Genomic DNA, 22,059 nt, shown 5'->3' with positions numbered 1-22,059 from the left:
TAAGGAGAATTATCTTTCCTCTATATTGACTTAACATACTTCTTTGAATTAAAGAAAAAGGCAAGACACAAATATTTGGGATCTTTTTTATTTTTATACACATGACAAGATTTTACACCAATAGTCAGTTAAATAGTACAAATTTACATTCATGAGGAATGTTAAAAAAAAAATTCAACTAAAAAACCCTCTTCTTCCTGTGACCCACGATGTCAACAATTTACAGTGCAGGGGGAAGGGGAGCTGGGGGAAGCATCCACAAGTCTCTCCCAAAAGAAATGACTTAGATTTCACATTCCTTCTCCATACAGGATCCAAATGGTGAGAGTGCAATTTACAATTCATCTTTCTCAGCTGTAGATTTCTGTGAAAACAAAAATCAGAAGATATTAAAAGCTAGTGGAAATAAAACCCTTAGCTCCCAGGTTTATACGGAAAAAACACAATAGGCTACATCTATTTCCATTATTTCAGCTGTAGACTAAAACCTCACCTTGCTACTTTGCAGAAAATTTTAGATAATTAGAGCCCACTAAGATCAATGGCCCCTGAATACAAACAACCAAAAACTTAAAACACACCCTAACATTACTATATAGTAAGGCAGAGCAAATGGCAGAGTCTAGAAGCACTGTGGGCTAAGGAAAATCTGTTCAAAAACTTCTCAGGAATGGATGACTAAAAGAAAAGTTGGGAGATCAAAATATACACTTTAAAGAAAAACAGTGATTTGCTCCAGCTTTTGATTTTGAGATGAGACACTTATTCAGGTCTAGGTTTCTGTAAGCCTGACCTCTCTGCAGTCCTGACTTTGCCAGAAGTAAGAACGCAAGGCCCACTCCCGATCTGTTTTATACCTCTGCTGTTTCTTGTTCCTCTTCATCTGTGCTGGCATCCATTTCTTCGTCTTCGTCTTGTTCTGTATCTTCTGTGGTGTCGTCTGTTGTTTCTTCAGGTTCTTCTTCGGGTTCTTCTTCGACCTAAGGGTAACATTTATGAGCCCATTAATGGATCTATTTTCACCTTGCCCATTTAAATGTATACTATCATAATTTCATAATCCTCGAATCAGAGTTAATAGTCTAAGATAACAGGCAGGTTAGACCCAAAAAACCCCCAACCAAAAATGTAAAAGAATTTGTTTAATTTCTAGCACAGTGCATGACACTGGGGAGTCAAACATTTAGTAATTTCTAAAAAGTAGAAATTAGTCCAACTTCTCAGAGCTACATCACTTAATCATGGGAAACCTATCTTAAATGAAGAACAAAAAAATTAAGCCTACGTGGGAAGGTTGGGAATACAAACCTTTGCATCAGGGTCAATGTTTAAACTAAGGCGAAGCATTCTTTCTATTCTATCTCCATATGCTTTTGTGTCTGGTAAAAGATACCCTGACCTCAGTGTTGCCGTTTCAAACAAAACCACAGCAAGATCTGAAACTGTTTTGTCATCTTCATCTTCCTGAAACAGAAGAAATCACACTTGATTAAAAGGTACAAAGTATTCAAGATGAAGGAGTATGCATGGCTGTAATATTACTCACCTTAACTCGTCGAAGCATGTCTTTGATAAGCGGATGTCTAGGATTGATTTCAAATGTTTTCTTCTGGCTGGCATAATAACTGTTAAGGGATAAAAATGAACATCAACAAATATCACATTTCAGGGTCCATATATATTTTCTTTTTGTGTCAGAGGACAGATAGGGACAGACAGGAAGGGAGAGAGATGAGAAGCATCAGTTCTTTGTTGTGGCACCTTATTCATTCATTGATTGCTTTCTCATACGTGCCTTGACTGGGGGGGGCTGCAGCTGAGCCAGTGATACCTTACTTAAGCCAGCGACTTTGGGCTCAAGCACAAGCTCAAGCAGGTGACTTCGGGGTTTTGAACCTGGGTACTCCGTGTCCCGGTCCGACACTCTATCCACTGTGCCACCGCCGGGTCAGGCTACATTTCCTTTTTTCTATTGCTAACTTTCATAATGTACTTACAGTGCTACATCATGCCTTGCCTTTTAAAGGGCATGGTTAGACGAGAGTTACATAAAGAGAATTACTTTATTTACTAATGAATCCCAAGCACTAGGATAGTTTGTTGAGTGGATGAAATGATTTATATATATATATATAATATATATATATATATTTTTAGTATTTTATTTATTGATTTTTTAGAGAGAGAGGAGACAGAGAAAGAGAGAAGGGGAGGAGCAGGAAGCATCAACTCCCATATGTGCCTTGACCAGGCAAGCCCAAGGTTTCGAACCGGCGACCTCAGTGTTCCAGGTCGACGCTTTATCCCACTGTGCCACCACAGGTTAGGCAAGTGGATGAAATGATTTAATGTCTTGTTCATCCCCACATAATTTATTTTCACGACTTTAATTCCTGCTGTCTCTCAAAGTTCTGAAGTCATCTAGGCAGCCTCTGGGTGTTGCTCAAATAGCACCTTCTCCATGATGACTTCACCAATATGGTTCCAAGAAAAACTAATTGCTTCTTTTATCTAAACTCAGTTCTCAATTCTAAACATACTTTCATAACCTTTAGCATTTTATCATCAGCTATGACTGTTCTCTCTCCTACAGCTGCATGCTGATGACAGGGAGAACAACATATGTCCCCATCTTGGTATATACCCATGATCTGTGTGTGCTGGGCTTAGAAGATGACTTGATTTGTCACCCTGACTAGAATGAATGTCACAAAGATAGCAGTAATGTCTACTTTAGACCATCAATGTGTAAACCTAGTAGATGCTCAAATGTCTGTTGAATGAAAGGTAACTTCTTATAATGAATGACGGAAACAAATGGACATTTATTAAACGAGTACTATAGTGTTGCAATGGATAAGCAGAAACCTGTTCTCCACTTGAAGTTTATAATCTAGTTAGGAGACAAAAATATAAGCAAGATAGCACATTAACATTTTATTATATAAACGCATATCGGTTAATCATCCTAATTATGAAGTGTATATGTGTGTGTAAGTAATGTCCACATTTATTTTCATAAATACATTTGTGAAAAGAATCCTTAAGCTAGGCCTTGGGAAAAAGAGTATGACAACTAGGTAGCAAATATGTTATTCTAGTGGAAGAAAAAAGAATAAAAGCAGGAAGAAAGTAATTTTTAAGGCCACTGATATGACAATAAAACAAACTGGAAATATTTCTTAAAAATAGAAGGTACCAAAGACCCACTTTCCTCCAGTATTTGGACTTTGAGTTCAAATACTTATTAACTCATGGGTCATATTTCACCTTTAATTCTATGGAGCATACTATTTGGGGGAGGGGTTTGGTGGCTAAAAACAAGATTTAACTCATTTGAGAAGTACAATTGTCATTGACTTCACTGCTAAGCAAATTGTCTAATGAAAAAGTAAAGACAATTTGTGTAGCAGATTAAGAAAATTTGCATTTGTTAATAAAATACTATAAATCATGAGTCCAAGATCTTTATCAATATATAAAGAACCCCTTTATAATCTTGTTGTCTACCTAATATATTGTGACACTTAAAACATATTAGTCCTTTTCTTTTTCTTGTGGGAGAGACAGAGTCAGAGAGAAGGACAGATAGGGACAGACAGACAGGAAGTGAGAGAGATGAGAAACATCAATTCTTCATTGCGGCTACTTAGTTGTTCATTGATTGATTGATTGCTCGTATGTGCCTTGGGGGGGGGGGGGCTACAGCAGACTGAGTGACCCTATGCGCGAGCCAGTGACCTTGGGCTCAATCTGGCGACCTCGGGGTCGAACCTGGGTCCTCCACATCCCAGTCTGACGCTCTATCCACTGTGCCACCGTCTGATCAGGTAAAACACATCAGTTCTTAATGTCAGCCTCTAGACTCAAGGAAGGATAGACAAAAGCCAAGACCCTGGCAGGGACTTTCCCAAGAACACTTACTTTGTAGAGATGTCCTTGCCTGTTTGGTATGCTTGAGCTTTCATGATTCTCTCCATGTTGCCAGACCACCCATACTGGCTGGCTACGAGAGCACATGGAGATTCTGTCAGGCGCTGAGAAACCACAGCCTTTTCAATCTTAGGATGAGAAATCAAAGTTAGAGACATGTAAATATCAATAGTTAAGGCCATTCAATAACTGCATTTCAACTCTTCACAGATTTATCACTTAAACTTATAAACATAGAGGTAGGCCATTAAAGTAACTCTCATTCAGATCATAGAAGATACTGTCATTTAATAATCTGAATTCTTCAGACAGAAATACTTAAACACCAACTTGTTATATGAAATTTAAAACTTAATGTGTAAAAACTTATTATAAGAGCAATATTAAACTACAGAAAACCTTCAATTGTAAAGGAAAAAACCCTCAGCACCTACATATAGAATAATCAGCATAATCCTTGTAATCTTTGTAGTTCCTACATTTTAAGCTTGTCCTCCCAATAATTTAATTATAATAGTAAATGTTGTCTTGTAAGTTTTAATGGTTACAAAGTAACCAGTTGCAAAGTTTAATTTGATAAAACAAAAAGAAATACAGACACTAAAATTTTCACTTTCTAATTTCCAAAATACCTTGTCCTTGAGGGCTTTATCTTTCATCCAATTGAGCAGAGGCTCAAATTCTTTCTCTATTGCTTCACGATTCTCCTTAGTTTTCTCACTTTCATCAAACTTGACTCCTTCCTTGGCAACATTCTGGAACCTCTTCCCGTCAAATTCAGGAAGAGCCTGAATGCAGTATTCGTCCACAGGTTCTGTGAGATAAATCACTTCATAGCCCTTTTTCAGAAGTCGCTCAACAAATGGAGAAGATTCCGCCTACAAAGTAAAGGGAATGGAAGTTTTCCAAGTCTAGCCGTGATGTATTTATTTATTCATTCAGTAACTATGTTTAAATAATAGTAACAACCTCATTTACAGATGGAGAATAAAGAGGTTTACAAAATATAAGTGACTGTCCAGGCCTCATAACTGTATGTTCAAAACTACAATGAAGTTCTTTTTGTTCTCAAGAGCCACTTTGTAGCTACAAACCACAATCCCTGACAGTTGAAGTTCATCTCACCTCTTTTCTGTTGGACCCAGCCATGAAGTAGATTTTGTCCTGTTTCTCCTTCATTCTTTCCACATACTGGTCTAGACTAGTAATGTCACTTGGATGATGAGAAGTCTGGAATCTAAGAAGTTTAGCAAGACGTGTGCGATTTGAATGGTCTTCAATCACACCAAGCTTGATGTTGGTACCAAATTCTTTCCAAAAAGTATCATTGTATTTCTCATCAGCAATCTTTTTGATCATGTCCAGAGTCTTACGGACAAGCTTCTTTCTAATTACCTAAACAAAATGAAAGAATGACTGATTAGAGAACCTCAGCTCAAACTCGAGAACCTACAAGCTGTAAGGTAGCAGGTAAGTCGTGGTGAAAGATACAAAGACAAGGCACTGTCATCACTATTTATCAAGGGGCAGGGAATGATGAACACCCTGATGGTGGACTGAGTAAAACTTAAGTGGTCCAGTGGAAACAGTCACAAGATTGCTTTAATGTTTACATACTAACTTTAGACTAGGAAGTATGTGTGTATTGTATGTACATGTGTTCACTATATAACTATTTTGACTCTTCAATATTTTGAAAATTTTTTGGGATGATGTAATCAGAATTTCAAGATTTCAGAAATCCAGAGTGAAATTAAATGTATTTGAACAGCCAAAGACTAGTCTCAAAATCTGGTGACTCTACTAATGCAAACTGTCCTCTGTGGTCCAATCAAAGAGCAAAGCAGCCGGTCTCTCCTCAGAGACACTCACCTTCAGCAATTTATGTTGCTGAAGAGTCTCACGGGAAACATTCAAGGGGAGATCATCTGAGTCCACCTACATATGGCAAAAGAAAGGTCAGTGAGCAACAGAACTCTGGAAAAAACCCCACACAAACCAAACCAAACCGATTAGCCCCCACTCTAACCCTCCCTCCTCCCAATCTTCAGACACTTACAACACCCTTGACGAAATTCAGGTACTTGGGCATCATGTCATGGAAGTCATCTGTGATGAACACTCGGCGCACGTACAACTGAGCAAAGACAGAAAACGGTCACTTTCTGGAAACTGTACCTTTCAAATTTTAAATTGTTTACTTAAAAAACTCACCTTAATGTAATCGCTCTTCTTAGATCCATATTCATCAAACAGACCACGTGGTGCAGATGTGGGTACAAATAAAATTGACTTGAAGGTAACTTCCCCTTCAGCAGTAAAGTGGATATAAGCCATGGGGTCATCACTTTCCTATAGAGTTGGTACTGAGTTACTCAACAGGCACCAAAAAAGGCAGTACAAAAGGCTAAACTATTTATTACACAGTACAGTTAGTTCCATTTAACATTTAACTAATAAAAGGCAGAGGGCCTGGAGGGAAGAAGAAACAATTAAGATTGCAATTTTAGGTTCGAAACCCTGGGCTTGCCTGGTCAAGGCACATATGGGAGTTGATGCTTCCAGCTCCTCCCCTACTTCTCTCTCTCTGTCTCTCCTCTCTGTCTCTCCCTCTCCTCTCTAAAATGAATAAAATTAAAAAAAAAAAAAAAGATTGCAATTTTAACTGGCTAGACATGTTTTTTGCTTTTTTTGTATTTTTCTGAAGTTGGAAACGGGGAGGCAGACAGACTCCCACATGTGCCCGACTGGGATCCACCCGGCATGCCCACCAGGGGGCGTTGCTCTGTTGCAACCAGAGCCATTCTAGCACCTGAGGCAGAGGCCAAGGAGCCATCCTCAGTGCCCGGGCCAACTTTGCTCCAAAGGAGCCTTGGCTGCGGGAGGGGAAGAGAGAGACAGAGAGGAAGGAGAGGGGGAGGGGTGGAGAAGCAGATGGGCGCTTCTCCTGTGTGCCCTGGCCAGGAATCGAACCCGGGACTCCTGCACGCCATGCCAACGCTCTACCACTGAGCCAACCGGCCAGGGCTAGACATGGTTGTTTTGATGGTGACTGTCAATAAGGATACTCCACACTTGGGAAGGATGGATGAATCTAGGTTCCATATGTGTGAGAACATCATGGGAAAACTACTATCGTGCCTAAATGATAAAGTCACACGTAACACTTCATGAGTGTACTGGTCAACCATGAAAACTTCTCAGGAACAGATTTCTCTCATGTAATCTGGATTATGGCAGTAGATATAGAGGTATGTAAACAGGCACAAAAGAATAAAGATGGAAATTTCCTAGATCACATTGTCCATTACTGTACCCACATGTGGCTCGTATGAACTGAGATGTGATGTTAGGTTTAAAACACACAGCCAGACTTTGAAGATATCGTACAAAAACACCCCAAAAAGTAAATTATGATTTTTTTATATAGATTATGTGTTGAAATAATACTATTTTGGGTATGTTGGGTTAATAAAATATATTAACAATTAAATTCACCTGTTTTATCTTTTTTAAAAAATGTGACTTCTAAAAGCATTTAAGATATTATGTGGCTCACATTATATTTCTAATATAACTGCCCTCAGTCAAAGTATCTTTATATAAACTAGGACTTTAGAGAATCAAAGTAAAGTTTAAAGAATGGTTAGATGTTAACATAGGGAAAACAAAGATTAAGTAATAAATCAACAGCTGGAATAAAGAGCAAAGGACAAATACAATCATAGCCCTTGCTGGATAGCTTGGTTGGTTAGCCTAGAGCACTGTGCTGATATGCAAAGGTTGTGGTTTCAATACCCGGTCAGGGAACATACAGACATCAATGTTTCTGTCTCTCCCCTTCCTCTCTCTCTAAACTCAATAAAATAAAGTTTTTTTAAAAAAGAACAAATTTAATCACAACATACTAAATTTTATCTAGTTATGCGAAGTCCATTAAACAATTCTGTTTTGTACAAAATGAGGTTTGGGAAACATTAACTTGAAATAATCTTAATCTTTGCTAGTTTTGGATTCTTAAGAGTTACAAGAAGGAACAGTAAAAAGCAGAGTTAGTAATTACTCCTACCTAGGTGTACCTCACAGTAACTATTTGATGTTCTTGTAAACAAGCTCTTTAAAGACTACATTGAAAGCCATGCAGCACAACTTTGTTTCATGGGCTGTACAGCGGAAACAAACATGTCTCCATGTAGGTAATATTGCTGTAACACAGACCCCTTAGCCATCTGGTGAAGCCTACAGCTTTCTGCTCAGAATCACTGTTTTAATGCAAAATATAAAATACATGGGATTAAAAAATGAAGCAACTGTTTAAAACAATAAATTGTTTTAAATTTATTTTGAAATTTAGTATTTTTTTATTATCTCATTCTATATAATATTTACCTTTGAAAATGATTTGTAGAAAGCTTTATATTCATCATCTTCAACTTCTTTTGATGGTCTCTGCCATATTGGTTTGATATCATTCATAAGTTCCCAATCCCACACAGTTTTTTCAACCTGAAGTTAACAATATTTCATAAGTCTCTCTGCACTAGTGGAAACCATAGCTTTATGACCATTCAAAAGAGAACATGGGAGGAACCTCTAATCTAGTATGGTAACTGGCAACTACACTGCTCACAAAAATTAGGGGATGTTTTATCGCTTCATATTCATTTTGAAATATCTCCTAATTTTTGTGAGCAGTATACCGGTATATATAAAATAAAAAGTGTTTCTCAACATTTAAGACTGACTTAAAATTGATATTTAATACAAAAAAAGCAAATGGTTATCATTATAATGGATAAAAAGTCAATTTTTTCATTATTTTTAGCTAAAATGTTATTTCTTAAAAATATATTTTGAGGTTAAAATGATGTTATATATTTCATGACATCGAAATCCAACATTTTAAAATAAGTATTTCTCAAAATCCATAACCATAACAGCTTCTACCAACTCTGCTTCCTAAGCAAGTCAGAGCTACTTCTATAGTTAATACTTACATGACAGAAGGTGCACAATGCTTTTTAAAGATAAGATTCAAAACGTACTATAAGCTACCAGTCCTAAGCAATATATGTAAGTCAGAATTGCATAAAAACGAGTTGTGTTTGATATAACTTTGCTGAAGAGGAGAAACATACAGAGTCCTCATTTTTAAAAGATGGACTTACCATTTGGAAAACAACAACCTTTAAGAATTGGAGCTTGCCTCAAATCAGTGCATACTTAGGTTTTCATGTTTTCTCTAACATAGCCTGAACAACTCTTTAAGTAGGGGCATAAACTAGACTTACTTTTTTAGTTTTTGGTTTCTTTTCTTCTTCTTCTTCTTCTACTGCAGCCTCATCATCAGATTCTTCTTTTTCTTCTTTTGCCGTTTCTTCTTCTTCTATGGGTTCCTCAACAGTTTCAGTCTGTTGAAGCAGAAAGTTGAATTATGGTTAAACTCATGCCTTTAATGATTCAGATTTCATCTACCGAATATGGAACAAAAATGATAGCTTAACAAAGTAGGTCTTCTGTAAGAAAACCCCAAGTATCCTGAACTGGAAAAAACCACATTTAAGTTTCCTTAAATATTATGTGCCAAGGTAACACATATAAATTTTTGCAATATAGATTTACCTTGCTGCTCCATACATAAATAGGAAAGTTTATGAACTGTGAGTACTTTTTGACGAGATTTTTAATTGTATCCAATTCAAGGTAATCAGATGCTTCTTCTTTCAAAACAAGGCTGCAAGGGAAATAAGACACTTACAAAGAGACATCCATGGTTTAGAAGAGCTGATTATAAATTCTGCTTCATGATACTAATAGCCAAGATATCCTGTTATTCAAGTTAAGAACTCTCTTCAACCAATAAGGGTTTGTGAGCTAAATACACCAAATATGGGTATGATAAAAGGAGGAATCTTCCCTGCATTCCCTCAAATGGAGAATAATATCCTTAGTTCCAAGTAGAAAAATGAAAATGTTTTCAACCTTTATTTTTTATTTTTTATTTTTTTGCATTTTTCTGAAGCTGGAAACAGGGAGAGACAGTCAGACAGACTCCTGCATGCTCCCGACCGGGATCCACCCGGCACGCCCACCAGGGGGCGACGCTCTGCCCACCAGGGGGCGATGCTCTGCCCATCCTGGGCATCGCCATGTTGCGACCAGAGCCACTCTAGCGCCTGGGGCAGAGGCCACAGAGCCATCCCCAGCGCCCGGGCCATCTTTGCTCCAATGGAGCCTTGGCTGCGGGAGGGGAAGAGAGAGACAGAGAGGAAGGCGCGGCGGAGGGGTGGAGAAGCAAATGGGCGCTTCTCCTATGTGCCCTGGCCGGGAATCGAACCCGGGTCCTCTGCACGCTAGGCCGACGCTCTACCGCTGAGCCAACCGGCCAGGGCCTGTTTTCAACCTTTAAATATGTTGGTTTTTTCATTCAAGAACTGAAATCTTGTCTGACCAGGCGGTGGCGCAGTGGATAGAGCGTCGGACTGGGATGCAGAGGACCTGAGTTCGAGACCCTGAGGTCGCCAGCTTGAGCGCAGGCTCATCTGGTTTGAGCAAAAGCTCACCAGCTTGAACCCAAGGTTGCTGGCTCCAGCAAGGGGTTACTTGGTCTGCTGAAGGCCCGCGGTCAAGGCACATATGAGAAAGCAATCAATGAACAACTAAGGTGTTGCAACGCTCAATGAAAAACTAATGACTGATGCTTCTCATCTCTCTCCGTTCCTGCCTGTCCCTGTCTATCCCTCTCTCTCTCTGAAATAAATAAATAAATAAATAAATAAATAAATAAATAAATGATATTAAAAAAAAAAAAAAAAGAACTGAAATCTTAAGCTCGAACAAGGTGAGAAAACATTCTGGAGAAAAGTGAAATTATACGCACTCTGAAAGAATCTAGAAATCAAATGATTATTTGATTAGTGGACCCCTAATAAAAACATTTCTTAAAAGCTAGAAAATTAATCTGAACTATTGTTATATCTAAACCATTCAAAACAGTAGCCACCAATCAAATATAAGTATTCAAATAAAATTTCAAGTTAGTTCTTTAGATACACGGCCATATTCCAAGTAGTCAACAGTCATGCGTGGCTGATGGCTGCCATACTGACAATGCAGACACAGAGCATTTCCACCAGAGTTCTACTGGACAGTACCAGTTTAGCTAACTCCAACACTGAAAATTGTAGCACTGCTTCCTCTTCTTCCTTACTGTCCCTTCTGCAAACCCTTCTCTCCTCTCACCAGAAATAACAAATCACAACATATATTGCCTGACCAGGCAGTGGCACAGAGGATAGAGTGTCAGACAGAGACGCAGAGGACCCAGGTTCAAAACCTTGAGGTCGCAGGCTTGAGCGCAGGCTCATCCTGCTTGAGCATGGGGTTGCTGGTTTGAGCGTGGGATCATAGACAGGACCCCATGGTCGCTGGCTTGAGCAAGGGGTCACTCGCTCTGCCATAGCCCCCTGGTCAAGGCACAAATGAGAAAACAATCAATGAACAACTAAAGTGGCTATAATGAAGAATTGATGCTTCTCATCTCTCTCCATTCCCGTCTGTCTGTCCCTATCTGCCCCTCTCTGACTCTTTCTATAAAAAATAAAAACCAAATCACATCATATTCACAAACACAGTAGGTACCCCGTATCTTGATGTCTGTGCTCCCCCCAAAAATGAAGGATGTTGTATCCATGGTTCCCTTCCTGCCTCAAAATGTTAATAGTTTAATAGCATTTGCCAATAAGCAGACAGACAGTATATATAACACAGATTAATGAGGTGACTAAGTCTCTGGTCTCAGAGCAGAGTATTTTTTTTGAGAGATGCTGGGTTGTAAGAGAGTTCAATTTTGGATGCAAGCTGAAGCTGATGGTTTGACATCTTAGAGATATTTAAATGGCAATTAGATATATGAACAGTGTCCATTACTGAGATACAGATCAGAATTCAAAACTATGGATGGCTGGGGCCCATAAGAAATATTATCGGGACACAACCTTGTCATATATTGTCTATGGTTGCTTTCAGCTAGAACAGCAGAGTTGTGACATGTGACAGATACTACAGTCCACAAGCTTAGCTGGCCTTTTAAAAAAAAGTTTGCTGATTTCTGTTCTACATTAACAATATAGATTTGAGAGTCCTGAGAAAAATCTGGAACCTGAATCTATGACAGTGGTTAAGAGTAAATGAGGAACACAAAGATAATGAGAAAAGGACGGTAACTTAACTTTTAAAGAAGGAGAATACCAACATTTAAGAAATGAGCAAAGTTACATATAAAAAGATAGATAAGGTCATGGAAGCTAGGCAGTAGACTGTCTTAAGAGTGTGTAGCAAAAAGCCAATTCTGTAGAATAAACCACAGAAAAACTAAGAAAAAAAAGAGAATCTATTGCTGGGAGCAGTGTCAGTTAAAAAAAACCCTGAATCCACTGGATTTAGCAACAAGGATTACTGGTGACTTAGTTCATGTAATGATGGTGGATCAGAAACACAGTGGGCCGAGGCATGAAAGCAGATGAAGTAGCAGCAAAGACAAGTACAGTGTACTTCTTTAAGCTTAACTGTGAAGGGGGAGAGCAACTGAGTGTGTGCCCCACAGGAGGGCAGATGGCACCACCTGCCAGCCCTTTACAACAGAGTCCAGGACATGCTTACACTTCGATGGCAAAGAGGGAGGTGTATGGGAAATGCTGACTTTAAAAGATGGTGTAGGTTGTCTGACCAGGTGGTGGCGCAGTGGATAGAGCGTTGGACTGGGATGCGGAAGACCCAGGTTTGAGAACCTGAGGTTGCCAGCTTGAACATGGGCTCATCTGGTTTGAGCAAAGCTCACCAGCTTGGACCCAAGGTCGCTGGCTCGAGCAAGGGGTTACTCGGTCTGCTGTAGCCCCGTGGTCAAGGCACATATAGGAAAGCAATCAATGAACTAAGGTGTTGCAACGAAAAACTAATGATTGATGTTTCTCATCTCTCTCCATTCCCATCTGTCTGTCCCTATCTATCCCTCTCTCTCTCTGTAAAAACAAAACAAAAACAAAAGGCAAACAACAAAAAAGATGGGGTAGGATATAATTTTTGCTTAGTCTCTGAGAAGATGAGAGGTCTTAAGTGGAGACTAGCTTTAGGGAAAAATATAGAATACCGCCCTCATTATGGTAGGACAGAGGCAACTGAATCAGTTAGCATTTATTGGATACTAATTTCATGTTCTTATTTAATCCTCACAAAATTTCTCATATGGATACATCAGAGGTTAACATAGGGGTACAAATAGGGCAGGGTCTTGACCTTGTCACTTCCTTGCCTTCACTCTCCATTTTCCTTTGACCACTCTAGACATTCAGTTCCTCAAATGGGCTTGTCTGAAACTTTCAACATGCTGTGCTTGCTGCCTGGAATAGCTGAACCTACCGCTATTTCAGAAAGGCTTCTGATAAGGGAGGTATCCCATAGCTCATTTTTAGCACTCTGAAACAATGACTTCATGTCTCCCCTCCCCCCACTAGAATGAGCCATGTGAAAGAAGGGACCACATCTGTCTTATTCTCTACTGTAGCCTTATACCCTAGCAGGTAATAAGCACTCAAATGAGTATCTGTTGAGCCTGATGATGCACAGTGGATAGAGTCTTGACCCAGAGAGCAGAGGTTCCTGGCTCAGTTCTATTGCCAGTCAAGGCACATATGAGAAGCAATCAATGAATGCACAACTATGTGGAACAATAAATTGATGTTTCTCTCTCCTATATAAAAAAAAAATCAAAAAAGGTATGAGTACTGCTGAGTGAATAGTGGGGCAGGAAGACTTGAAGGAAAAGGGCAATTTTGCCCAGGGAAAGCAGAACCTGTTGTCAAGTTTCATTTAATTATCAAACAGTCATTACCTTATTCATTTATGCAAATATTGCCGGTCAAGGGTTACGCTATAGGAATAGAGCTGTCAACAAAATTTTTGCTTTCATGAAGCTTATGTCTAGGTCATCTTGACTGTCTCTCGGCACCCTAAAACATCAGCACCTCTTGGGACATCATTTTCTATCTCTTTCTAGTTAAGAGCTGTGATTTACTTATACTCTAACATCTAATGAGAGAGGGCACTGGGGTATGACTATTAACGATGCCTCCTAATGAGACTGGGAAATGTACGTGTTAATAACAAAGGCAGGGAAACATAAATCAGGAAAAATAAATTAGTAAAAGCACAAAAACGCAGTCCTCTAATTAGCCTTCATTAAAGGAACATCTGTGAGCATGAAGACAAGATGAAGAAAATTGGTCAAAATGGTAAGATATATGCTTCTTTCCTTCTTGAATACTTAACAAACTTTAGAGTTGAATTATGGAAAAAAAAGTGCCTGGTTTACTTCACAGTACAGTTATAAGCATAAGATCTGTATCATTATACAAACAATAGTTATTGGCATAAATTAAATTTCAATTATTTCCAATTATCCTCAAACGAGACATTTTCTTCCAAAAAAATATTCTTTCACGAACTTTCTTCAGGCCCTTTATCTCTACAACCCACCCCTACCTTGGTTAGTACCTCAGATCTTGAATACAGTGGTCACCCAAAGGGTCTCTTCTTGTCCAGCCCTGTTGTCCTTCGGAAAACTTTAATCCTGTGGACACGCTGTTCTGTGAAACCATGGACCAAGCCACTTCTCTGTGAAGCCCCCAATTTGCCTTCTCCCTTGGAAGAGCTAACCCTTCCTACTTATGCCCTCTGTATAGCAGCCATCATAACTCTTTGTGTCTGGACCTTTGTAGGTTCTCAAAAACATTTAAGGAAATTAAAGCCCAGAATAAGCCACTTGCTCAAAGAGCCTGAACTGGACCTGGAGAGTCAAGATCCTCATTACAACTATTAATTATTATTATTATAAGGAATTAGTAACACTCACGTAATTGTTGTTCCCCGTCCGAGAGTGTTTCCTCTTGGGTCAGCAATTACAGAGAATTCATTGGAGTCAGATTCCCAGATGTGCTGGGTATCGTTGTTGTGTTTTGATGTGACAATAACCTTATCTGCTACAAGGAAGGCAGAATAAAAGCCGACACCAAACTGGCCAATCAATTCAGAAGTTGACCGGCCATCTTCTTGTGCCTCAGTCATTTTGTTTAAAAACTCGCTTGTTCCAGATTTAGCTATAGTACCAAGATTTTTAACCAACTCTTCTCTGGTCATTCCTACGCCAGTATCTGTAACATGTAGCAAGTTCTTTTCCTTGTCACACTAAAGAAAGACAAAAAACAAGATAGCTGCATTTGCTTAACATTTACGGTATGACAAGTAAATACTGAGCTATATACTGAAAAAAGTCCCAGCTTTGGGCAACATCAATTCCAATACAGAAAACTAAAATGAAATATTTTCCTTCCTATAGTATCTTATGGTCTGTACAGAAAATGCACCTTGTAAGTATAAGCATCTATCTTGATAGAGAATAATTTTAAATTTTGTATATTAATATAAAGAGGGAAAAGACTGATCTAAATGTCAAAGGGCAAAGACAGTCTAAAGAAAACAAATTTTTTGAAAAAAAATTAAGAAAAATATACTATTGTTATGCCTATTTCTTAGATAGAAAATAAAAATTCAAAACGTAAATGTCTTCTACATTTAGGATCTGTGATGATCAATGTTCTTCAGTGAATATTCCCAACTGTCTGCCCTCCCAAAACATAATGGGAATATGCTTCCTCCATTTATGATTGGGTGGGGCCATATCACTAGGTCTGGCTAATAAGTTGCAGGAGAGCATGACTTTCAGGGTGGAGCCTTCAATGGATGCAAGACCCTCCTCAAGCTGTCTCCATACCATGGCAACCAGATATACTCCAGACATAAGGATGATATAAAGCAAAGGCCGCAGGCAGCCTGCGATTAATTTAAATGAGAGTGGCAAACTTTCTTTGTGAAAGGGCCAGAAAATAAATACTTTGGACTTTGTGGGTCATGTGGGCTCTGACACAACTACTCAACTCTGTCATACAGCACAGAAGCAGTCACAGATAAAATACAAGCAGGAATGGCAATGTTCCAACAAAACTTTATGTATAAAGACAGGCAACAGGTTGGATTTGGCCCACAGGTAATATTTTGCTGATGCTGGATTTAACTCCCTGAGACTTGGGGAGTTAGTTACTTGTTACTACAGCATAACCTAGTCAACCATGATTAATATGGATTCTCCAAGGATTCTTTTTATTAAAAAAAAATCAAAACCCCAAAACAAAAAACCCCACTTATTTAAACTTACCTTAATTTTGACTGTTAGTTCCTCATTTCCAGAAAGAGCATTTTCATCAGTCAGTGATATTAGCCTTATCTTATCTAAAGCATCAGAAGCATTTGAAATCAGTTCTCTCAGGAAAATCTAAATGGAAGCCAGATTTAATACAGTTAGATTAGCCTCAAGATACACAAGACAACAAAAGGAAGAGATATACAAGACATAAAATTTAATATCAAACTTATTTCTCCTCTGTACTCTGATAAAGCACTTTACAGTAAAGAGGTAGCTTTATTATCTTGTTAAATGGAGATACAGCTCTTTACACAAAGGACTGGAGTAACTAGAAGGGACACCTGAATTGGTAAGAGCAGTACCACTATTCTACTAGTGATCTTTAGGTATGCAATACAGGAAGCTTGGTTAGTAATGGTCCTTAAAGACGCACAACTGTTTAGCAGGCCATGAGCATATTTGAAGGGGAAAGGAAAAAGAAGGGAAAATCTGTAACATACTCCCCTCAACCATCTCTCATCACTCTCTCACACTCACACACACACACTCTAGATCTAGCAGCAATTCTTGTACATAGAGTACAGGGTACTTAAACTCACTACTTACTTAGACTTACTATTTAAGTATACCTACTATGAAAGTAAACAAGCATGCTACGACGTAGAGAAAAAAATCATCCTAGGCACATGTTGCTTACCTCCTTATTTTTATACAGTGAATTGATGATAAGTTTCATCATTCTGTTTACTTCAGCTTGGAAGGCAAACTTTTCTGATTTCTCTCTAAGTTCTCTTATTTGGGATGCATTTAATCCATCCAATTGAATAGCTTCTTCCTCTCTAAGAAAGTAAATTTGATTAACAAATATTGCACTGCTTAGTTCTCTCCAAAAATACAGGATCTGTGATGAGTGCACAGTGGTCTCTTAAGATGGTCTTTAAAAAAGAGTAAGAGACCTTGATAAAATATTACTATTATCTAGCTCACTAGTATTTTACCACAGTAGTAGGTTACTTTTAACACTATATTGGAAATACTGAATTCTTAAAATTGTCAGAAAAATAACCCTACTTTCCTCTATTAAAAAACAAAGCCATGCTCATCTATGTTCCCTCATATGTGGAACCACCCTTTTGCCTGGGAAGCTTTGGCTTCTACGGGATCTACAAAACTAAGTCCTAAGAGGTCAATTTTTAAAACACTGTTCAATCGACAGAAACCCTCTTTTAAAAATCATTAAGTGTATAAACTTACTGAGTACAAAACCAACTAAAAATATTTTCCAAATCTTAAGAAGGTTATAGTACTAGTATTCTGCAATATACTATAGCACTGCTCATAAAAATTAGGGGATATTTCAAAATGAATATGAAGCATTGAAATATCCCCTAATTTTTGTGTGCAGTATAGTTATCAATGAAATTCATTCAAGTTTGACCATTCTTAGGGCAAGTTAGTAGATATGTATGTGTGCACATGCTTGCTACATTTTCTCTGCCCATTCAGTAAGCTATTTAAATTCAGGGTGTTAAACTTCATCTGGAAGTTTGGAGACACAAATGAAGCCACTATGTTGCACAGGATTCAGAAGGCTTATCTGTGTAGTTTTACATGGACACAAACCTCTGTACTACTTCATCATCTGTCCTTGAGCCTTCTCTACTTTTACCCAGATCCTCTTCTACTGTGCCATCCACATCGACTTCATCATCAGCATGCACCGACCCTGATGGAAGATTTAACACCAAAACCTCGTAAAACATTGTTTTGCGCACTTCTCAGAGGAAAATAAACAGGGCAAGGGAATTCGGTGGGTAAAGTAAATGGGGGGGGGAATAGAATGGCTCTCCTGCCTTAACTACCCAATGTAAACCCAAGTCCGCCTATTTCTTATTTAAGTTCAGATACTGAGGTTCCCCAGTAGATTCTGAAATACGGAGGCAGCTATCACTTCTAAAAAACCGCCCTCGATCCTTTGTAACGTTTAGCAGATTTGATACCAGGTCCCTTCTAGTCACACGTGTTGCACGTAGGCCAAGAGAAGGCCTCCAAACTGCACATGCCAAACCTAGGCTTTGAACACCACAGGTCACAATACACACAGAACTCCGTGCAACCTCTGGCGAGGGGAAACGAAATTGGGCCCAGGGGCCTGAAATGGGGAAGAGACGGGAAGATGTTAAGGAGCTGGAGCACAAGTGAATCAAAACACGCTGACTTTGCCTTTGAGATGACCGGCACCTAAGAAAGGAGACGAGTGCTCACCAGGAGTCAGAAGTCAGGGGGCGGGGGTCCTCAACCTCCGACGGCCACAAACAGAGGCGTCGGCAGGAGCCCTTGCGCCGGGCGCCCGCAATGCTCTCCGGGGAGCGAGAGCCCCAGAGGTCCCACCTCGAGATGGCTGAGATCCCCAGGCGCGCACACTAGATCAGTAAGGGATCTAAATAACTGTTCTTTTTTTCTTTCCGGAAGAGGAACAGTAAACGGAAGCCCCTGAGCCTCTTTCGAGGAAAGGCGATGGTCCCCATCGGCCCAGCGTAGGTATTGTTATTTTATCCTCCTTTGAGGATCAACGGACCAAGAACCTTCGAGAAGAGGCCGCGATAGAGAGGGGTCATCCGGGGGTGCCCGCTCCTCCGGGATCACTCACCGAAGGTCAGCAGTACGCAGCAGAGGCCCAACACCCACAGGGCCCTCATGGCGCGTGGCCGGTAAGTCTCAAGTTCCTCTTAATCGCAGGAGCCGCCTCCGCCCAGCCACTCCAGGACTCCGAAGCTCACACCTTACGCCGCGCGGTCCGCCCACTACCCCCAAGCCCGTCCGGCCGCTTTTCACCCCACTTCTTGAGGGCGGGGGACGGGAAACACGAACCCGCCAATCATACCGCACCACGCACTCTCTGTACCCAATAGGGACTCGTGGGGGAGACCGCAGTACACCAATCGGACCTGTCCAGGTGCGGTGCTTAGTGCCTGAAGCGTGGCTCCTTCCGATTGGTCATCTGTAGCCTCTTTTCTCCAATCAAGTGGCTCCGCGGCCCCCTCTTACGCGGGACCGCCCCTTTGCTTGGGAATCTTTGGCTTCTACGGGAAACCGTCCAATAAACGTCAACTCAGAACACATCCCTCTTTTTGGAGAGGTCGCAAAGTAACTACTTCCGTATTCTAGAGCGCGTATATTCCGTGACCAGGGGAAACGGTAGCCATGGCAACGCGTTCTTCACCTTTTTTCCCTCTCTACGCGTGGGGTCACGTAGAGGATTCCAGTGCGACTTTATTCAGCTTTCTATTTGGCAGTGCATCTCGGAAAAAAGAGAAGCACGTGAGAAGCTGAAAATCTCCTGAATGCTCCTAGATGGGAGTGGTGGTAGTGATAATGTGTCTGTGTGTGTGCGTGTGAGTGTATCTATCTAAATATATATATATATATATATATATATATATATATATATATATATATATATATATATATATATATATATATATATATATATCGCTCCCGGCATGCAACGTACCAGGGATACCTGCATTGAATTCTGGGAATAGTAGTCTTTGACCAGCTGCGTAGTTTAGCTCTTTCCCAGCGTGTCTTTGAAACTCTGCGTGCTTTAGGACCTACTTTTTGTTCTTATTGCAGTAGCTCTGTGTACTTATTCCAGGACTCTCCAGAGTACACACCCTTAAGAAGCAGGACTAGAAAGGCGCCGGGGCCAAGGCAACCCTGTGTTATACGGCTCGGCCTCTCTGAGTCTGGGTTTGCCACCCCTTCCGAAACGCGCGTGTGGGAATATGGCTTCACGTGACACAGGTGTGCAGCCTGATCCTTCATTTCGAGGCCTTCCTGATTTTACCTAAGAGGGTAATGGGGTTTTTATGTTTTTTCTTTCTTTCCTTTGAGTGAAATTGCGAGCAACTTTGATGCCCTCAACTTCCTCATAAATTAGGGGTCCTAGAGTCGCTGTTGTAAGTCAGGTGTAGAGTATGATTGTGAAGTCCGGTCTAGCACAGAAGAGGAAAAAAAAAAAACACTCTTAGTTTAACCGGTGCGGGAGGATACACCTGCAGGTATTTGAAAGCAAAACCTGTGGGGCTGCAAATGAAAGGAGTACAGCTTTGTAAATTCATGGAAATACCCAGCCATAAAGCGTGAAACGCCAGGTGTCTTTTCTGTGAGGGAAGTCCTTCGCACTCAGCTTGAGCCTTTGGACATATTTTCTATCTCTTTAACCTAGTCTTTACATACCCCTTACCCCGATGCACTCTCCCCACCCCGTTTCTAATAAAAACACTCCCTTTCTTATTGCTAGGAAAATTGAACTTTGAATTCATTTTCAAATAATCATCCAAATGCCTGAAGACAAGCTTTTCAGTGACAGCCTATCATAATCTTTTATAACTTCCCCTATTTACGTTTGCCAGTCTTAATTCTGTGGTTGGTGTTTACACATTGTGGTGGTGCCTTATTTACATTTGCCCAAATTACTACATTTGTTATTAGTAAGCAAAGGTAGTTTACAAAGCATTTTTTTTTTTTGTGACGGAGAGGGACAGATAGGTACGGACAGGAAGGGAGAGAGATGAGAAGCATCAATTCTTTGATGCAGTTCCTTAGTTCATTGATTGCTTACTCATATGTGCTTTGACGTGTGCGTGCGTGTGTGTGTGTGTGTGTGTGTTAAAGAAACGGGCAGTTTACTCAGTTTCCAGCCTTGCTATTTCTCACTTGTTCTCTCCTCCTCTTCTGACTTTTGATCTAGTATTTTATTGTCAGTTCTGATCGTCATCTGTCTTCTTCAGATATTACATTCCATATTGAATATCTTTGGATCTGATTCTCATGTTTCCTAATTTAATTTGTCCTTTTGACACTATATGTCTATGGACACTACTGGAAACAGCTACCTCTGTTTTGTGGTTGTTAAGCATCCTCTTGGAAGAAAAAAGCAGATAGACAAAGGGGTGCCATTAGGGAGAGTGAGTCACTCACCTGCTACAAATGGGTAGTCTGGCAGTGAGGAGTCAGGGAGAATTCAGGGGATAATGGCAGGAAAGCATCTGGTATCAGGGAACATGAAGGACTGGGGCGGAGCACCAGGGTGAATTTATTGGTTGGTGGTTAGGTTTGCTCATTCATTCACTTACTAACTCAGTGTATGTGCCAGTTATTATGCAATGTGCTGGCAATGTAGGGGTAAGCAATACAGATATGGCTTCTATTCATACGGAGCTTGAACAAATATTGGCAGTGCAGTTGCATCATAAGTGCATGTGTCTTATTTAAACTAAAGCAAAAATATAAAAGAATGACTGTAAAAGAGTATGAGGGAACTTTTTTGGGTGATGTAAATGCTCTTGATCTAGATTTTGGTGGTTACTACTCATCAAACTGTACATTTAAAAAAGTGCACTTTCTGATATGTAAGTTATACCTCAAACAAACGAACAACCCCCCAAACTAAAAACAACTATCATTCTAAACAACGAAACACTAAAATCCATTTTAGTAGGAATCAGGAATTAGAGATGCCCACTGTTGTCCGTATTGTCCCATACTGCTAAGTGTCAACAGTATGACAAGGATATGAAGTAATTTTAGAAAAGTTGAAGTCTTTTATTTTGAAATTTCTTCTTACTGGTGAAATTATTGCATTTCCCAGAAACCCAGGAGATTTTATTTAGAAAAAAATATATACATACACACGCGCACACACACGCACACACACACTCACACACATGGGTTGGGGGCCAGGACCTGGTAAGTTATTGACTATAAGACAAATCTATAGATATCAATAGACTTGCTCTAATCTTGCAAAAGTACATGAGTAGAAAATTTTAATTTTAATTCATTTTAGAAACAAAACCGATTAA

General features: G+C 39.7%; 1 protein-coding gene across 1 annotated transcript; it reads right to left on the bottom strand.

The window, feature by feature from the left end:
• Window positions 1–72: 72 nt before the first annotated feature.
• On the bottom strand, window positions 73–19,014 carry HSP90B1 (heat shock protein 90 beta family member 1). Its single transcript, XM_066263174.1, has 18 exons — window positions 18,840–19,014; window positions 17,813–17,915; window positions 16,887–17,028; window positions 16,202–16,318; window positions 14,843–15,174; window positions 9,556–9,667; window positions 9,225–9,344; window positions 8,323–8,439; window positions 6,148–6,285; window positions 5,993–6,070; window positions 5,806–5,871; window positions 5,059–5,328; window positions 4,566–4,811; window positions 3,925–4,061; window positions 1,547–1,625; window positions 1,309–1,464; window positions 858–980; window positions 73–364 (listed from the first exon to the last, which is right to left on the bottom strand). Exons 1-18 carry the CDS (start codon window positions 18,886–18,888, stop codon window positions 335–337), a joined length of 2,415 nt encoding a protein of 804 aa, XP_066119271.1. The 5' UTR covers window positions 18,889–19,014; the 3' UTR covers window positions 73–334.
• Window positions 19,015–22,059: the final 3,045 nt, after the last annotated feature.

Source organism: Saccopteryx bilineata, chromosome 1, assembly GCF_036850765.1.
Source record: "Saccopteryx bilineata isolate mSacBil1 chromosome 1, mSacBil1_pri_phased_curated, whole genome shotgun sequence".
Classification (NCBI taxonomy): Eukaryota; Metazoa; Chordata; class Mammalia; order Chiroptera; family Emballonuridae; genus Saccopteryx; species Saccopteryx bilineata.
Note: the sequence above shows the minus strand (reverse complement) of the source record. Positions and strands in the feature narration are given on the sequence as shown.

Coding starts and splice junctions, on each gene's coding strand:
- HSP90B1 (XM_066263174.1), bottom strand. CDS start 18,888: ATGAGGGCCCTGTGGGTGTTGGGCCTCTGCTGCGTACTGCTGACCTTC. Junction 9,668..14,842: donor GGACGGGGAACAACAATTAC/GTGAGTGTTACT, acceptor TTTCCCTTGCAG/CCTTGTTTTGAAAGAAGAAG. Junction 6,286..8,322: donor TCTACAAATCATTTTCAAAG/GTAAATATTATA, acceptor CCAACTCTATAG/GAAAGTGATGACCCCATGGC.